This window comes from Oryctolagus cuniculus, chromosome 4 (assembly GCF_051225735.1).
Source record: "Oryctolagus cuniculus isolate XC-2025 breed Fujian yellow rabbit chromosome 4, ASM5122573v1, whole genome shotgun sequence".
In the NCBI taxonomy this organism is placed as follows: domain Eukaryota; kingdom Metazoa; phylum Chordata; class Mammalia; order Lagomorpha; family Leporidae; genus Oryctolagus; species Oryctolagus cuniculus.
Genome location: NC_142870.1, coordinates 77,323,474 through 77,341,367, shown reverse-complemented (window position 1 = coordinate 77,341,367; position 17,894 = coordinate 77,323,474). Strand labels below are relative to the sequence as shown.

Sequence of the window (17,894 nt, the reverse complement as noted above, 5' to 3'; positions counted from 1 at the left end):
ATCTCTTGCTTTCAACAAAGACCTAAAAAGGATAACCTCTTCCAACCTTCTCAAATATGCTCATACATGCCTTTCCACAGCATTTCTGTTAGGTTAAGTGAAGTCAGGTTTCTTGAGATTCTCCTAGAGAACACAAAGAGGAAGTGAGTTTCCAGGACAAACACCTTGTTTCATTTTAACATTTTCATCTCTTTGAGTCTTCTGATCCCTGATTTAATACTATACCAAAAGGATTTGATATCCCTACTTTATTTACTATATGCTTTTTTAAATCCAGACCTCAAGGATCCATCACAGCAAATTACTAGTACTGATTCAACTGCCTTTGCTGAGCCATTAAATTTCAAATCACGGAGAATGGTCCCATGTAAACTCTCATCTATTAAGCCTCTAAGTTAAAACCATTAACAATTACTACCAAACACATTTCCTTGTACACTTATAGTGCTATGAAGGTCCTCAATTTCTTTGGTGGCTGTTCTGTTTCTTTCATATTGGCTCTCTTCACAGGAAAAGACATGCTTCTATGTTAGATTACTTTGAGATCTGATCCTGGAAGTATTAATATAGGGGATGTTCTTGTGAATATAAATATCATACAAAGAAACTACCTCAAATAACATCATTCCAGTCTCCCAGTACAAAGAAATCGATGTTTTAAGTGCATATTTTGGTCAAGTGCATATTTTATAATATTTTAACACTTATCTATACAAATGTCAATCTCAGGTGTAGTGGTTGAATAGTCTCCAAACTGTCATGTCCATGCAGGACCTCAGAACCCAATCTTCTTTGGAAATAGGGTCTTTTCAGATATAATTAGATAAAGATCTCAAGATGAAATCACCTGTGTTTAGAGTGGACTAGAAATCCAAAAATTGATGTTTTTATAAGAAGAGACGATAATAGAGACATAGAGAATGCCACATGAAGATGAAGGCATCTGGAGTCACACCGCCACAAGTCAAAGACTATCAGAAGCCACATGAGCTGGAAAAGGCAGAAAAGGATCCTAGCCTAAAGCCTTCAGAGGGAGCATGACCAACCAACCTCATGATTTTAGACTCCTAGACTCCAAATCTATGAAAACATTAATTTCTGTTGCTTTAACTAACCTGATTTATGGTAATTAGTTATTAACTGTCCTAGGAAACTAACATACCAGGTGATAGGATCATATTCATTCCTTATCAGGGCTCTGACTTCAACAAAGCTCTGCATGTCTCCATAAAAATAGAACCTGGGCCTACTTTTAGTACAGTCTGTTCTAGAGCTGCAAGCAGTAAGAATTCCTTTAAAGCTATCTTAAAGTGTCCCTGATATGCACTAAATAAATAATTAACTGCTCTGAGCTGTAAGCAGAATGAATTCCCCAAAACGTTGACACCTTAACCCTCAACACCCCACCAAAAAAAGATTAATCTAATCAAGGATTTGATTTGATTAAGTATTCAATGTTGGAAGAAATATACTGGAATATCCAGGTGGGCCCAATCAATTCATGTGAATTGAGAGATTGATTGAGACAATGATGTAAGAGAGATGCTACATATTGGCTTTGAAGATGGAGAACGGAAAGGGGATTACAAATCAAGAAATACATGCAGCCTCCAAAATAAGTAATGAATCAGATTCTTTTTTTAACTACCAAAAAGGAATGCAACCCTGTTGATACCTTGATTTTAGGTAGTGAGACCTGTGTTGGACTTCTGACCTATAGAACTGTAACATAATAAATTTGTGTTGTTTTAAGCTACTAAATTTGTGATTGTTTATGTTGGCAATAGAAAACAAAAACATAGCCATTAAAGGAAGCTATTTTATACCACTATGATCATAAATGCTATTTCTATGTACCAATTAAGCACCACAAATATTTGATCTCTTGTTGTCTTATCTTTCTAGAAGTCCCCAATTAATATTAGGAAAATGTTCAAGTAGCTGATGTTACCACATGGCAGGGTTTAATATCACTCAACTTGGCACCTTCAAGAGATTTTTTGATTTTAGACAGGAGACAATCTAACTCCAAAATTAGATCCTGAGAGTCTAAAATCTAGACTAGGGTCAACAAAACTTTTTATGTAAAAGACATTTCAGGCTAGTTGCTCAAATCTGTTCAACTTTGCTCTTATAGCAAGAAAGCTTCCAGAGGCAATATTTTAATGAGCATGGCTGTGTTCCAATAAAGCATTTTGCAAACAGGCATCAAACTAGTTTTGGTTCAGTTTCTAATACTTGATTTAAAACAGTTTTGGTAATCATTATTTTAACCATCGTTCTGTAGCTGGGCAAGGGGTGGAGTGGGGGTCCTGAGGCAAGTCTTAAGTGCTAATGTTTCATGGAGAAGTACAATATCAGAGTTCCAACAATAAAGGAAAAATAAAATGAAGAAGTAAAACAAAGATAATGTATTATCACACTAACCACAATTTCATGGGGAGAAGCAGAAGAGATACTAAGTCACTTAGCAGGTGTATCATCAGCATTTACTTGCAAAATGTCTCTAACAGTTTATATGAAAAAGCTATGACTCAAAACAGCTCAATCATAAGGGAGGAAGAATTTACTTTTCATCTGATATTGATCAAAGTTTTCTCAATTTCAAGTCATGTCCTTTGACCCATTTGGTTGTTAGGGAAGTCGGATCACCTGCCTTCTGCTGTGGCACATATTCTGAATCCAGAATTATTAGCAGGAGCCAAATACCTGGGCATAGATAGTCAACTTCAGAAAGTTAACTTTTTGAAAGTACAAAGTAGATTAATTCTGACAAACATGAAAGCAAGCAGCTAGAGAATGGGAACATGAAAAGCTGAGAGAATCTGAAAATGTGCACTCATTTCTCTATTCAGAACAAGCATTTCTCAGTCATAAGCATCCTCTTATTTGACATACCAATGTGAGGTTAACAAAGGATATTTTGGGAGGAATGTCTATCTTCTGATTCCCTGATACTATCTTGTTTCTGTAGGAAATTTATCTTCAGTAATTTGTTACTTCTTTCACTTTACCAGCAAAGACTTGAACACAATGAGTCAAAGAGATACCTATACCACTATGTTTACAGTAGCACTGTTCACAATAGCCAAAATTTGGAATCAACCAAGGTGTCCATCATCACATGAATGAATAATGAAAATGAATGTATCCACAATGGAATATTACTCAGCTATTAAAAAAAGGAATGACATTGAATTATTTGCAACAAAATGGACAGTACTGGAGGGCATCATGTTGAGTGAAATTAGCCAGACCCAGAAAGACAAATATGCATGTTCTCCCTTATTTGTGTGAGCTAAAATTTAAAAAAAAAAAAAAGAAAAAATAAGTGTCTGTGTCTATAGTATTGCTGCAAATATAGTTTTGTGTAACTTTTATAACGTTTTCAAACCAATGATTAATAATGTTATACTACTGTAGTTTTAATGATCTCTGATTACTTTAAAACTTACTGTATATAGATGAAATGGTCATTTTTCCATTCAAGCCATTGTCTGTATTCCCACTAAACTAGGGTCTCTGCTTTTTACTTGTTAAACTTCTTAGTGAATTATTAAGCCTTTTTACTATAATGTAAATTTAAAAGATGTTATCTCAAAAACTAAAAAAAAAAAGAGATTGGAGTAGGAAGGAGGTTGGGAGGGAGAGAAGGGTAAAGAGGAAGGGAGGGAGAAAGAGAATACCATTATGTTCTCATAATTTTATCTACAAATTACATTGAATCTGTTAAAACTGAATAAGATAAGTAAAAAAATCTATACAGGGATCTTCAAAAAGTAAATGAAAAATGTGCATTATGGTAAAACTATACAAGGATTTCAAAAAAAATTTACACCAAATAAACTGAAGTATAAAAAAGAAAGGAAAAACTCAAAGAAAAGCCAGAGTGAGTATACAATGTTCATGTATACACCACCAGTATCTTAAAATGTACATTTTCTCTGACATTATATGTTCAAATTTCAAACAAAATCTGAAATGGGCATTACATGGAGTTTGATAAGCTGGTCTTAGAATTCAATCACTAGAATAAAGGTTCAGAACTAGCCAACATCACTTAGAAGAAGAAGGGGGACCTGTTTATCAGATACAATGTATTGTTAAATCAGACTAACAAAGTGAGTAATCAGTACAATAACAAATAATGCAACAAAAGAGAAAGTGCAGAAGAGCCACCCAAGTATGGGATACTGATATGTGATTGAGGTGTTTTAAAAATCAGTGGAAAACGGATTATCCAATAAATGAATTCTTTATATGTACAAAATCAAAGCATACCCCTATATCAAACCTACATAAAATTATATATAGATTTAATCCTAATTTTGAAATACAAAGTTTTAAAACTGATAGAAAAATAAGGTTGTATTTTCTCACATGAAGGGAAAGATTTAGTAAGTAAGAAGAAGCAGGAATCAATTGAAAGGACTGATCAAATTGAATATACTAAAAAAATTCACGTGACAAAATATTATTAATCAAAAAAATACAAAGAATAATTTATTCAAAATTACATGCTAATAAGGATTAGAGGGAAAATTCAAATGCATGTTGTTCTCAAGCCAATTTTCATTCATCTTACAAGTCTATTTTAATTATACAATTAGCACATATTGTATTATTTCTTAAAATTATTAACAGCACATGAATATTAAATACCTTTATCTATTTCCCCAAATTCCAATCTCCAGTTTCCTCCCTAGATTAGCATATAATATTTCAGGCACTTCTTCTTGGAAATTTAAACACAGCAACATAAATATAAATGTAATGTTCAGTGGTTTTATATCTTAAAATACAACTCTTTTAACTTTTATTTAGTAAATAAAAATTTCCAAAGTACAGTTTATGGATTGCAAAGGCTTTTTCCCCCCATAACTTCCCTCCACCCACACCCCTCCCCTCTCCCGCTCCCTCTCCCATTCCATTCACATCAAGATTCATTTTCAATTCTCTTTATATACAGAAGATCAATTTAGTATATATTAAGTAAAGATTTCATCAGTTTGCACCCACACAGAACATAAAGTGTAAAATACCGTTTCAGTCCTAGTTATAGCATTAAATCTCAATGTACAGCACACTAAGGACAAAGATCCTACATGAGGAGTAAGTGCACAGTGACTCCTGTTGTTGACTTAACAAATTGACACTCTTGTTTATGGCGTCAGTAATCTCCCTAGGCTCTAGTCATGAGTTGCCAAGGCTATGGAAGTCTTTTGAGTTCGCCGACTTCACTCTTATTTAGACAAGGTTATAGTCAAAGTGGAAGTTCTCTCCTCCCTTCAGAGAAAGGTACTTCCTTCTTTGATGGCCTGTTCTTTCCACTGGGATCTCACTCGCAGAGATCTTTCATATTGGTCTGTCTGGTTGGTTGTTTGTTTTTTTTTTTTTTTTTTTTTTGTTTTTTTGCCAGAGTGTCTTGGCTTTCCATGCCTACAATACTCTCATGGACTCTTCAGCCAGATCCGAATGCCTTGAGGGCTGATTCTGAGGCCAGAGTGCTATTTAGGACATCTGCCATTCTATGAGTCTGCTGTGTATCCCACCTCCCATGTTGGATCATTATCTCCCTTTTTTATTCTATCAGTTAGTATTAGCAGACACTAATCTTGTTTGTGTGATCCCTTTGACTCTTAGTCCTATCATTATGATCAGTTGTGAACTGAAATTGATCACTTGGACTAGAGTGAGATGGCATTGGTATATGCAACCTTGATGGGATTGTATTGGAATCAAAATGTGTTCAAGAACTTTTCACCATATGCATGTATCAGATATTTAGACTGCTTATGTATTTTGTAACTTTAGTCACAAAAATATATGTCTACATCAGATTTTCTAATTATAACAAAATGTTTAAGTAAATACATGACTACTTTGTTATTTAATATTAATTATTACTACCAAAAATGAAAAAAATTAATGATTTTGATAATCATATTGTTCATTTCAAATGTAGGATATCTGGAAATCAAAGTTGTTCTATACGTCAACTTCCTCAAGATTCCAGAATCAAATATCAATTTAGCTCTGGGTGACTCTAAATACTTAATTTGAGAACATGATTAGTATGAATCATTTATTCATTCATTTACTCATTCATTTATTCATTCATTCAGCAATTGTTAATTTTTGAATAACACCAAATACTATGAACTGGGTAGATGTTAGGTATAACATAACAGTAAGAAACACTTTTTTTCAAGAATGAGGAAAACAAAAGGAAAAATAGTATTATAATACTCACTTTCCCTTCATCTCTTGGACTATCACTTAAATGTACAACTGGTCCTGGATGAGTCTTGGTGGACCTGTTAAATCAATTCAAATGTGCAATTAATAAATAAACTTGAAAATATCTTACCATTAGAGACTGAAACAAAAAATTCAGATAATCATGGAATAAATCACTAAAATTCTGAGTTAAATTCATTTGAGTGGTTTTCTTTATGCAGTATTTTTCTTTCTCCTATTAACAGTATTGAAGTAGTTGTGACTTTTTTAAAATCAGGATTAAGAACAAAGATTCACGTGACACTGCAACTGCTCATTATCTTATATGTTTATTCTAGATATGGGCCTCTGAAATTTTTAAACTGAGTTTTAATTTTTATAGACAAAAGAATACAAGGGTGATATAAATCTGTTTCAACCAAACTGCAAAGTACATATTGATTTAAAGTTTCCTGTAAAGTGAAATACCCTCTGATTCATCCCTAAAGGAAAGTATTGTTCACAATTGCAAAGATACAGAATCAACCTAGATGTCCATCAACTAATGACTAGATAAAAATAATATTATATATATCCATGGTGAAATAATACTTAATCATAAAAAATCCTGACATTTGCAACAAAATGGATAGGATCATTAGTCTAAGTTAAATAAGCAAGACACAAAAAGACAAACTCTACATGTTTTCTGTTATATGTGAAAGTTAATAATATAAATAGTATTAAAAAGCTGTCTAGGGGCTTGGCACTGTGGCAAAGCTTAAGCCTCCACTTGTGGTGCTGGCTCCCACAAGGGTGTCAGTTCATGTCCCAGCTGTTCCTCTTCCAATCCAGCTTTCTGCTAATGACCTGGGAAATTAGTGGAAGAGGGCCCAAGTGCTTGGACTCCTGTATCCATGTGGGAAACATAAAATAATTTCCTGGCTCCTGGCTTCAGGTTGGACTGGCCCAGCTCTGGCTGTTGCAGCCATCTGGAGAGTGAACCAGCAGATGGAAAACCTCTGTCTCTGTCTCCCTCTGATTGCATCTTTGCCTTTCAAGTAAATAAATAGATCTTTTTTTAAAGAAGTTGTCTGGATGCCATATTATTTGGTGTATAAAGATTTACATGTGTTATCTTGATTTAATTACACTCTTAAATAATATACTTCTTTCCTTACTTTATGACCCTTGTCATAAATTAATACCCCTGCTACCAAGGAAGATAATATGTATATGATATTTATGAAGTGAATATTGCAAGATGTTAAAAGCTGTTAAATCTACTCGTGCTCAGGGAACTTTTCTTTATATTTTCTGTATTATTAAATATTTTAAAATAAAAATTAACAAGGTAAAAACATGAAAGAAAACTACAGTTTCATCTTTGCTCTTAAGAGATTTACTCTGCTGACAGTCATCTTACAGAGAACTGACAAACTATGGAAACCTAGTTCATCAGTTATGTGTCATTCATCTGGATATCTAGTGTAATTGCTAACAGATAATTAAGAGTTCTAATAGTATACTGGTAAAAGAACCTTGGCTTTGTCAATTAAATTTATTGTACTCTAATACTGGCTGTTTTTTTTTAATAATTCCTAGCTTAACTTATGTCATTGTACAATATGATGTCATGATTAAATATGATCTGACCTGATATTGTCTGGCTCAATTTTCCAAACACTTTCTTCATGAATTAATTGTTCAAGATTAAATCTATTATGATCATATTTACATAATTTCTTAAGCACATATGAAAACTATAAAAGATTTGGCACAAAATAAAAAAAAGATTTAAAATTGAAACTACTTAGAGCCAAAGAAAAACTGACAAATTATTGGGGCCATCATTGCGGCACAGTGAGTAGGGCTACACCTGTGATGTTGGCCCCTGTTCCCATGTTGGAGACCCAGATGAAGCTCCTGGCTCCTGGTTTAGGACCTGTCCTGCCATGGAGCCATCTAGGGAGTGAACCAGTAGATGAAAGATTCTCTGTCTGTAACACTGCCTTTCAAATAAATAAATAAATAAACCTTTTCTAAAAAAAGAAAGAAAAATGGCAAATTATATAATACTAGGTGACCTTGATACAGAGTCTTCAGGGTAACCCAAAGAAATAAATACAAATTTATTAGAATGTAATGAACTTTGTTTTATTATATTTATCCTAAATCTTTTCATCTAAAATTGATTACTATTTTTCCTGAATAATCCTGAGGGTTATATATAGTATACATATAACATCTATTATAATGGCAAGCATGATATATATATTCAATAAACAGTACGTATGAGTATTATGATGCTGCTGGAATTCTGAGTTAGTATCTGCATTTTGGAATATATGGTGGAAGAAAAGAAACTAAATAGAGCTTCATAAAGAGGTTTCAGAATCAGCCCTAAAGGCATTCCAGTCTGGCTGGAAAGCCCAGGAGGAGCATTTCAGGCATAGAAAGCCAAGAGACTCCAGAAGAAAAAAGGTCCTACATAAAGGACCCCTGTGGGTAGGACCCCAGTGGAAAGAAATGGCCACTTTTCTCTTAAGGGAAGAAAGAACTTCCACTCTGCTGGTGGCATTGTCAAGCCAATGGAGCCAAAAGGCTTCCATGTCAGTGGATCCAAAAGGTAGCTCATGTCAAGAGCCTTGGGTGATCGCTGATGTCATACATAAGAATGTTATTTGTTAAGTAAACAACAAGAGTCACTGTGCACTAACTCCCCATGCAGGACCTCTGTCCACAAAGAGTTGTATCATGAGACTTAATAGTAAAACTTGTTCTCAAGAATCACTTTCATTTAGCATATTAAATGGAGGATAATACTATGTCTCATAAGTTAAAGTTATGTCTAAGGGTTCACAAGAGATGTACCATCCTTTGGTTCTTCTTTAAAAACAATTAAGCTTCTAAAAGGAAAGGAGGAGGAGGAAGGAAGGGAAGAGGTAGGGGCAGGACAAAATCACCTTTGAGAAGCAATAACATAGACCAGCCCTTGTCTAGACTGTTGAGGTTCAGTTCTCTTAGTTTTTTTATTCCATTCTTCCTTTTTTCTTTCTTTCTGCTTCTTTTTATTCTCAGACTAAACAGGAGAGGGAGGAGGAAGGGGGAGAGAGGGTGGGAGGGCAGGTATGGTGGGAAGAATTACTATGTTCCTAATATTGTATTTATGAGAGACATACAAATAAAAAAAAGAAACCTTAATTTAAGAAGTTCAGAGGTATTTTTACAGTTCTATGTTTATATTTAATATGTCATTTGTACATAAATACGGTATTCTATAACATAATAATTGCTTCTGATAAATGACAACCATCTTAATCTTTAGGGACTAATAAAAGCCAACAAACCACAAACTGACATCCATCCCATGCGTTTGATTGTACCAATATTTACCAAAGTATACTCCAAGATACACTGGTGATGATTCAAGATGTTTAATGTACAGTGATCCATATTTTAAAAGTTTGGGAAACCCTGAACTAAATATTTTTTTCTTTAAAGAACTTCCTAAGCCTGTACTATGCGAATAGTCAATATATCCCAGAATTATTGGTTGATCAATTTTTTTTTGTTGATCATATTAAAGGAATCACTGAAAGATATTTAGGAAACTCCAGTTGGAACAAATGCAAAATTCTTCCATTTATATTCTCGGATTCTAGTTCAAAAAATAATCAAATTAAATTAAATTAAAATTCTGTTATTTGTAAGGATTTCTCAGGCTACAGAAGAAATACAAATTGGGAAGGAAGAAGTCAAACTATCCCTCTTTGCAGACAATATGATTCTTTATTTAGGGGATCCAAAGAACTCAACTCTACAGAGTTGAGAAATATTCATTGTTTTTAAAAAGACTTAGGCACTGACATTGTAGAACAGTGAGTTAAACTATCACCTGTGATGCCAGCATCCTATACAGGCATTAGTTCAAATCCTAGCTGCTCCACTTACAATCCAGCTCCTTGCTAGTTCCAGTTTAAGTAATTTCCACACTGTTTTCCACACTGGCTGTAGTAATTTACATTCCCACCAACGGTGTGTAAGTGTTCCCCTTTGTACACATTACCAGCATTTGTTACTCTCTGTGATTTGGATTTTAGCCATTTTGACAAAGTTGAGGTGGTATTTCCTTGTCGTTTTGATTTGCATTTCCCTGACAGCCGGCAATGTTGAGCATTTTTGCATGTATTTGTTGGCCATTTGTATTTCCCGTTTTGAGAACTGTCTATTGAGGTCCTTTACTCATTTATGCATCCAATAATTGAATTCCTGTTACCCATGTGGGGATTTGGACTGAATTGCTGCCTCCTGGCTCTGCCCTAACCCAGACCCAACCACTGCACACACTTTGGAGAGTGAATCAGTGAATATGGTATCTGTCCTCACTCCTTTCTCTCTCAAACAACAAATAGAAAACAAAGAAGTAAATAAATACTCTGATGACCAAACAAAACATATCCGTGGCGGAGATCCCAGATGGCTCATAGTGAGAAGCCACATTGACTTCAGCAGCAGTTGGACATGAAAAATACAAAGAACCACGTTTCCAGAGGTCTGACAGAAATTTTCAGTGAAGTGACAGAACAAAACATAGACTCTGTGGGACAGCAAAGAAGGAAAGACACATTGCTGAGGCCAGCCACGTAGCGTAGTAAGCTGCCAGCTGGGAGTCACCATCTTCCCACGTCACGGTAGGAAGAAGTTGCCCTGATCAGTCACTGGTAGCTTTAGCTGAGGGAGAATTCCAGTCACTCACTGACTTTAACCCCAGCCAGGGGAGCTGACTCAGATCTAAACAACTGTTTGTCCCTAAGAAAGGAAATCACATTGCCTATTTCCCCTCCCCCACCTCTGCAGAGTGCTAGAATCAGTTGGCTGAGAAAAATCACACAGCTTATCTCTGTTCTGCATGATCAGAGCAAGAATCAGTGCAATGTGCAGAACACAGAATTGATCCCTTACATCCTGCAACTGTGAGACTTTGGGTCGTAAGCCCTGGATTCAGGGAGGTTCACCTCAGCTTCATGGGGCTAGCAGTAGCAGCAGACTATTAAAAAATCCAAACCAGACTTCAGAAAGTTCCCTCTAGCTCAGGGTGTTGGGAACACCAGGTACATAACCCAGAAACACCCTTGCATGCCATGTGAGAACTGGGGGAAGTTTCTTCTATGCCTTATGGAACTGAGACTGTTGATGTTATATTAAAATCTTTGGAGAAATCTGCTTTCACTCACAATATCTGGAGAACTCTATTATGTATTGGTCTGTTTCATATATAAGTCTGCCACTATCCCCCACCCTAAGAATCTGAGTAATGACCCCATTCATGTAGTACCAGTACTGTTAACAATCAGTACTAATTCCCTCAAAGCCACTGGAATCTATCCAGTGGACCTACGAAAGAACCTTCCTGCATTCCATCACTCCACACCCATACCTGCCAGGGCAAATCTCCTGTATATCCTGTAGGACTTCAGCAGGGTTGAGTTCATATTCTCTAATCCTGGGACTAGGGCTACTGGTGTTATAAGCCCCAGCATTAGTAGCACTCTCTTGGCAGGACGATAGAAGGGCCCATCCCTATCACAGAGGCCTAAAGCCATAACTGTTGGTACAACAAGCCCCATCAGCACTCAGGCTTGCCCATGGGACAAAGGAACGGCCCCTTTTGTCTGTCTCAGCACCAAGAACAAAGTCCTGGTTATCACAATCCACAGTGTAACTAACAACTCTCTGGGGACTGAAGATACACACCCTAGGACATTCACATTCACTTCAGTCATGCTTCTACCCCTATGGACAGCAGACCAGACCACCCCCTTGGTCATATACAGACACAACTTACAGATTAAAGCAAAAGAAATCACTTCTGGGTTTGCCTAAAACGAAAGCCAAAGCAACAGGCCAAGTGATAACCTACATTCCATCTAAACCATAAACTCTTTTCCAATAAAACCTTCTCCATAAAGAAGGGACTATTATACCAGAAGCACAGATGTCATTGTAGGGAAACAGGAAACATGAAGAAGCAAGGTAGCATGATACCTTCACAAGAACACACCAGTTCTCCAGAATTAGATTCTGAGTTGAAGAAAATCTCTGAAATGCCAGAACTGGAATTCAAAATAATTATTGTAAGGAAATTCAATGTGATGCAAGAGAATACAGATCACTTACAGAAATGAGGAAATCAATAAAAGACTTGAATGAAAAAATCATTAAGGGGATAGAAATCATTAAGGGGATAGAAGAACCAACTAGAAATCTTAGAGATAAAATTTTCTATCAGTGAAATAAAAAATACCATTTAGAGCTTTGTTTTTTAATTTTTTTAGAGCTTTAATATTAGGATGGACCAAGTGGAGGAAAGAATTCCTGACCTGAATTGTCAACAATCTTGAAATAACCCAGTGAGACAAAAATAGAGAAGAATGAAAAAGAATGGAGAAAGACCACATGAAATATAGGATACGATTAAATGACCAAATATTCATATTATAGGAGTTCCTAAAGGAGAAGAAAAGTAAAAAAGCAACAAGAACCTCCTAAATGAAATAAAAGTTGAAAATTCTCCAGGTCTTGAAAGAGACCTCAGGCAGGCGGCATGGTGCAGAGGTTAAACCTTTGCTTGCAGAGATGGCATCCCATACAGGCACTGGTTTGAGTCCAAGCTGCTCCTCTTCCAATCCAGCTCTTTGCTATGGCCTGGGAAAGCAGCAGAACATGGCCCAAGTGCTTGGGCTCCTGCACCCATGCAGAAGACCCCGAAGAAACTCCTGTCTCCTAGCTTTGGATTGGCCCAGCTCCAGCCGTTGCTGCCATTTGGAGAGTGAACCAGCAGATGGAAGTCCTTTCTCTGTTTCTCCCTCTCACTGTCTGTAATTCTACCTTTCAAATAAATAATAAAATAAAAATCTTAAAAGAAAAGAAAGAGACATGGACATCAAATATAGGAAGCTCAAAGGACCCAAGCAGACTCAACTAAAAAGAACTTTCCCCTGATATATCGCCATCAAATTCTCAAAAGTTAAGGACAAGAGGAGCATCCTAAGGACAGTAAAAGAAAAGCTTAAAGTTATAAGAAAAACCACTTAGACTAATAGCAGATTCCTCAGCAGAAACCATACAGGCCAGAAGAGAGTAGGATGATATATTCAAGTTCTTAAAGGAAAAAAAAAAGTACAATCAAGACTATTATTTCCAGTGAAGCTAGTTAGAAGTGAAGGAGAAATAACATATTCCCTGAACAAATAAAAAATGAGATCAGATCAGCCTTATAAGAAATTCTGCAGGGAGTCTTACATTAGAAGTAATCATCATAAAATCACATGACACTACCAAATTCACTAACAGAGCAGGTATAACAGGTATAATCAGCAACCAATCAACAATATTACAGGTATTAGTTCTAATACTAACCTTTAAAGTAAACAGATTAAATTCCCCAGCCAAAAGACTTATGTTGGCTGAATGGATTAAAAAAGCAAGGCCTACTATTTGCTGCCTATACAAAACTCACCTCCCCCCAAAAAAGATACAGATATCATGAAAATGAAGGGTTGGAAAAAGATATACCAACAAAATCAAAACCAGAAATGAACAGAATATCCACCCTCATATCAGATAAAAACAGTATTTAAATAAAAAGTGTAAAAAGAGACAAAAGAGGACATTATATTTTCATAACAGGATCAAATCAGCAAGAAGATATGAAAAATCATAAATATATATGCATCTAACACAAGACCATGCAGATATATGCAGCAAACACTATTAGACCTAAAGGGAGAGATGCAATAATAGTGAGTGACTTCAACACCCCACTCTCAACAATGGGCAGACCACCAAGACAGAAAATCAACAAAGATACACTGGAATTGAACCATACTATTCAGAATATGGGTCCAACAGATTCCACCAAGAGGATGTCATAATTCATTAAACCAATTCAGTAAAGTTGCAGGATACAAAAAACTCAGTAACTTTTTATATGCTAAACATGAACTCACTGAAAAAGAAATGATCAAAGAAATCCAAATCATAATAACCACAGAAAAATCAAATATTTAGGAAAAAATTTAACCAAATAAGTGAAAGTTCTCTATAATGAAAACTATAAACATTGATGAAAAATATCATGAAGAACAGAAAAAAAAGCAAAGGTACTTGCTTTTTCATGGATTGCAAGTATTAACATTATTAAAATATCTATACTTCCTAAAACAATCCACAGATTCAATGCAATCACTATCAAAATACGAATGACATTCTTTACAGAGTTAGGAAAAACAATCCTGGGGCCCAAGTTTTTGTTTAGTGGGTTAAGCCACTGCCTACAATGCCAGCATTCCATATGAGTGCCATTTTGAGTCCCAGCTCTCCTTCCAATTCAAACCCCTGCTTATGCACCTGTGAATGCAGCAAAAGACAGCTCAAGCCCTTGTGTCCCTGAACCCACATGGAAAGCCTAGATGTAGTTCCAGGCTCCTGGCTTTGGCTTGGTCCATCCCTGGCCTTTGCGGCCATTTGGGGAGTAAACAAGCAGTGGAAGATCTGTGTGTGTGTGTGTGTGTGTGTGTGTGTATCTCCCACTCTGTAACTCCGGCTTTCTAATTATAAAATAAATCTTTATAAAATAAAGAAAAAACAATCCTAAAATTAACATGGAATCACAAAGACCCAGAGTAGCCAAAGTGATCCTGAGCAAATAGCTAATTCAGTCAATCAGGAGGCATCATAATACCTGACTTCAAAGCATTCTACAAAGCTGTAGTAATTAAAACAGCAGGGTAGTGCCACAAAAATTGAAATGCAGATCAATGGAACAAAGAGCCCAGAAATTAATCCAACTGATAAGCCAACTGATTTTTGACAAAAGTGCCCAGACCACATATTGAAGTATGGATTATCTCATCAATAAACTGTGCTGGAAAAACTGGATGTATATATGTAAAAGAATGCAATTAGATTCCTACTTCTTACCATATTCAAAAATCCACTCAGGATGGATCAAAGACCTAAATTTAAGACCTGAGACTATGAAGTTATTGGGAGAAAATGTAGAGGAAATACTTTAAGACATTGGTATAGGTGATGACTTCTCGCATAAAATCCCCAAAGCACAGACAACAAAAGCAAAACTACACAATGGAATTATATCAAGCTCAGAAGATTCTGAAAAGCAAATTAAACAATCAATGAAGTAAAGATAAATCCAACAGAATGCTAAAAATATACCTATCTGTCAAAGGATTAATATTCAGAATATATCAGCAACTCAAATATCTCAATAACCAAAAAAAGCCACCAATCCAGTTAAGAAATGGGCAGAGAGCCTCAAAAAAGTTGGTTATTAAATAAATGAAAAAATACTCACTATCCTTAGCCATAAGGGAAATGCAAATAAAAACCACAATGATATATCACCTCAACTCTGTCAGAATGGCTATTATCCAAAACACAGTAACAAATGCTGACAAGGTTGTAGGTAAAGGGGAGTGTATATCAGTATAGCCATGAAAAACAGTGTGGAAATTACTTTTAAAAATTAGAAATAGATTTGCCATATGACCCAGCAATCCCACTACTGAGTATATATCCGAAAGACATAACACATTGTATCAAAGAGATACCTACACCACATGGTTGTAGCACCACTGCTCACAACAGCCAAAATTTGTAACTAACCAAGGTGTGCATCATCAGATGAATGGATAAAGAAAATGTGGTATAGGTATATAATGGAATGTTATTCAGCTATAAACAAGAAAGATTCTACCATCTGCATCAAAATGGATGCAACTGGAGGACATAATGTTGAATGAAATAAGACAAATACTGCCTATTCTCCCTTATATATAGGAGCTAAAATTTAAAAAGAAATAAAAAAATAAAGAGAGAAAGAAATGCCAGGTTTATCAGTATTGCTTCAAATATAGTTTGTTAATTTTTTATCTTTGTCAAACCAATGACTAGAATGATATAATACTATGGTTTAATGATCTACGGTTATTTTTAAATTTACTGTATATGAGTGAAATGGTCATCTTTTCATGTGATTGTTTATAGTCCTTATCTATATTCCCACTGAATCAGGGTCTTTTTACCTTTTCTTGTTTAACTCTTTATTTAGTGGAGCATTAAGCCTTTAACTATAATGTAAATTAAAAACATGTTATCTCAAACATTAAGAGAAATAAAGAGAAAGAGAGGGAAGTATCATTGTATTCCTAGAACTGCATCTATGAACTACATGAATCTGTTCTCTTTGTATTAATATCACATTAACATGAGAATTGAAAAAACATAAAATAAATAAATGAACTTGTCCAAACCAAAAATATATATAAATATCTGTGTTACAATTGGTTTGCTGGCAACTAATTTGATATATCAGATTTATTTATTTGAAAGGCAGAGTTAGAGAGAAGGAAAGACAGAGAGATCTTCCATCCACTGGTTCACTCCCCAAATGGTCACAACAGTCCGGATTGGATCAGCTGGAAGCCAGGATTCAAGTCTCCCATGTCGGTGCAGGGACTCAAGCACTTGGGCCATCCTCTGCTGCTTTCCTAGGTACATTGGCAAAGAGCTCGATTGGAAGTGGAAAAGCTGGGAACTGAACCAGTAACCATGTGGGATGCCTGCATCAAAGGTGGTAGCTTTCCTACGATGCCACAAGGCTGCCCCAGTATCTCTTTTCTACATTCTTTCTGTAAAATAATCTATTCTTATGGTTTCAGCAACCTTTCTGATCTTATTACTTTGAAATCCATATAAACCACCTCCTACCATTCTCCTATCTCACTCAATTTGAATGTCATAAACACACACAACTCAACATAACTAAAACTGAACTCATTATCTACCCGAACACTTCTCAATCGCCTGCACACTTTTACTAAGCTGCGCAGTTATCTACAGTTGCCAAAACCAAACACCTGGAGGTCACTACAATTTTTCCTTTCACTCTTTCACCTTCAATTTTCCAAATTTTGGACAGGCAGAGTGGACAGTGAGAGAGAGAGAGTCAGAGAGAAAGGTCTTCCTTTTCCGTTGGTTCACCCTCCAATGGCTGCTGCGGCCCACACGCTGCGTGTGGCCAGCACACCGCGCTGATCCGAAGCCAGGAGCCAGGAGCTTCTCCTGGTCTCCCATGTGGGTACAGGGCCCAAGGACTTGGGCCATCCTCCACTGCACTCCCAGGCCATAGCAGAGGGCTGGCCTGGAAGAGGAGCAACCAGGACAGAATCTGGCACCCCAACCAGGACTAGAACCCAGTGTACAGGCGCCACAGGCGGAGGATTAGCCTATTGAGCCACGGTGCTGGCCAAGAATAGTATTTTAATGAACAGAAAAATAAGGAGGCATTAAAAGGCATATGCATTGATCATGATTATTTTTAATTAAAATAATTCATTCCCACTGAAAGTGGTTAAATTGAGGTTAAATATAAAGATGATTTCTATGTGTAACTTGTAAAATGAGTATTACTATTTTATTATTGCATTTTGTGAATATAAGCCTTATTAATAGTATTTGGAGGCAGCACTGTGTCTCACTAGGCTAATCCTCCACCTGCGGCACCGGCACCCCGGGTTCTAGTCCCAGCTGGGGCGCCGGATTCTGTCCCGGTTGCTCTTCTTCCAGTCCAGCTCTCCGGGAGAGCAGTG

General features: G+C 36.1%; 1 protein-coding gene across 14 annotated transcripts in view; it reads right to left on the bottom strand.

Moving 5' to 3' along the window:
• Positions 1-17,894, bottom strand: part of STXBP5L (syntaxin binding protein 5L) — a 425,888-nt gene that overhangs the window by 295,597 nt on the left and 112,397 nt on the right. For all 14 annotated transcript variants that reach the window (XM_089331765.1, XM_051859274.3, XM_051859272.3 and 11 more), the window contains exon 7: positions 6,254-6,317. In XM_089331765.1, the coding sequence (XP_089187891.1) occupies positions 6,254-6,317 (64 nt within the window). The remainder of the gene's footprint in view (positions 1-6,253; positions 6,318-17,894) is intronic.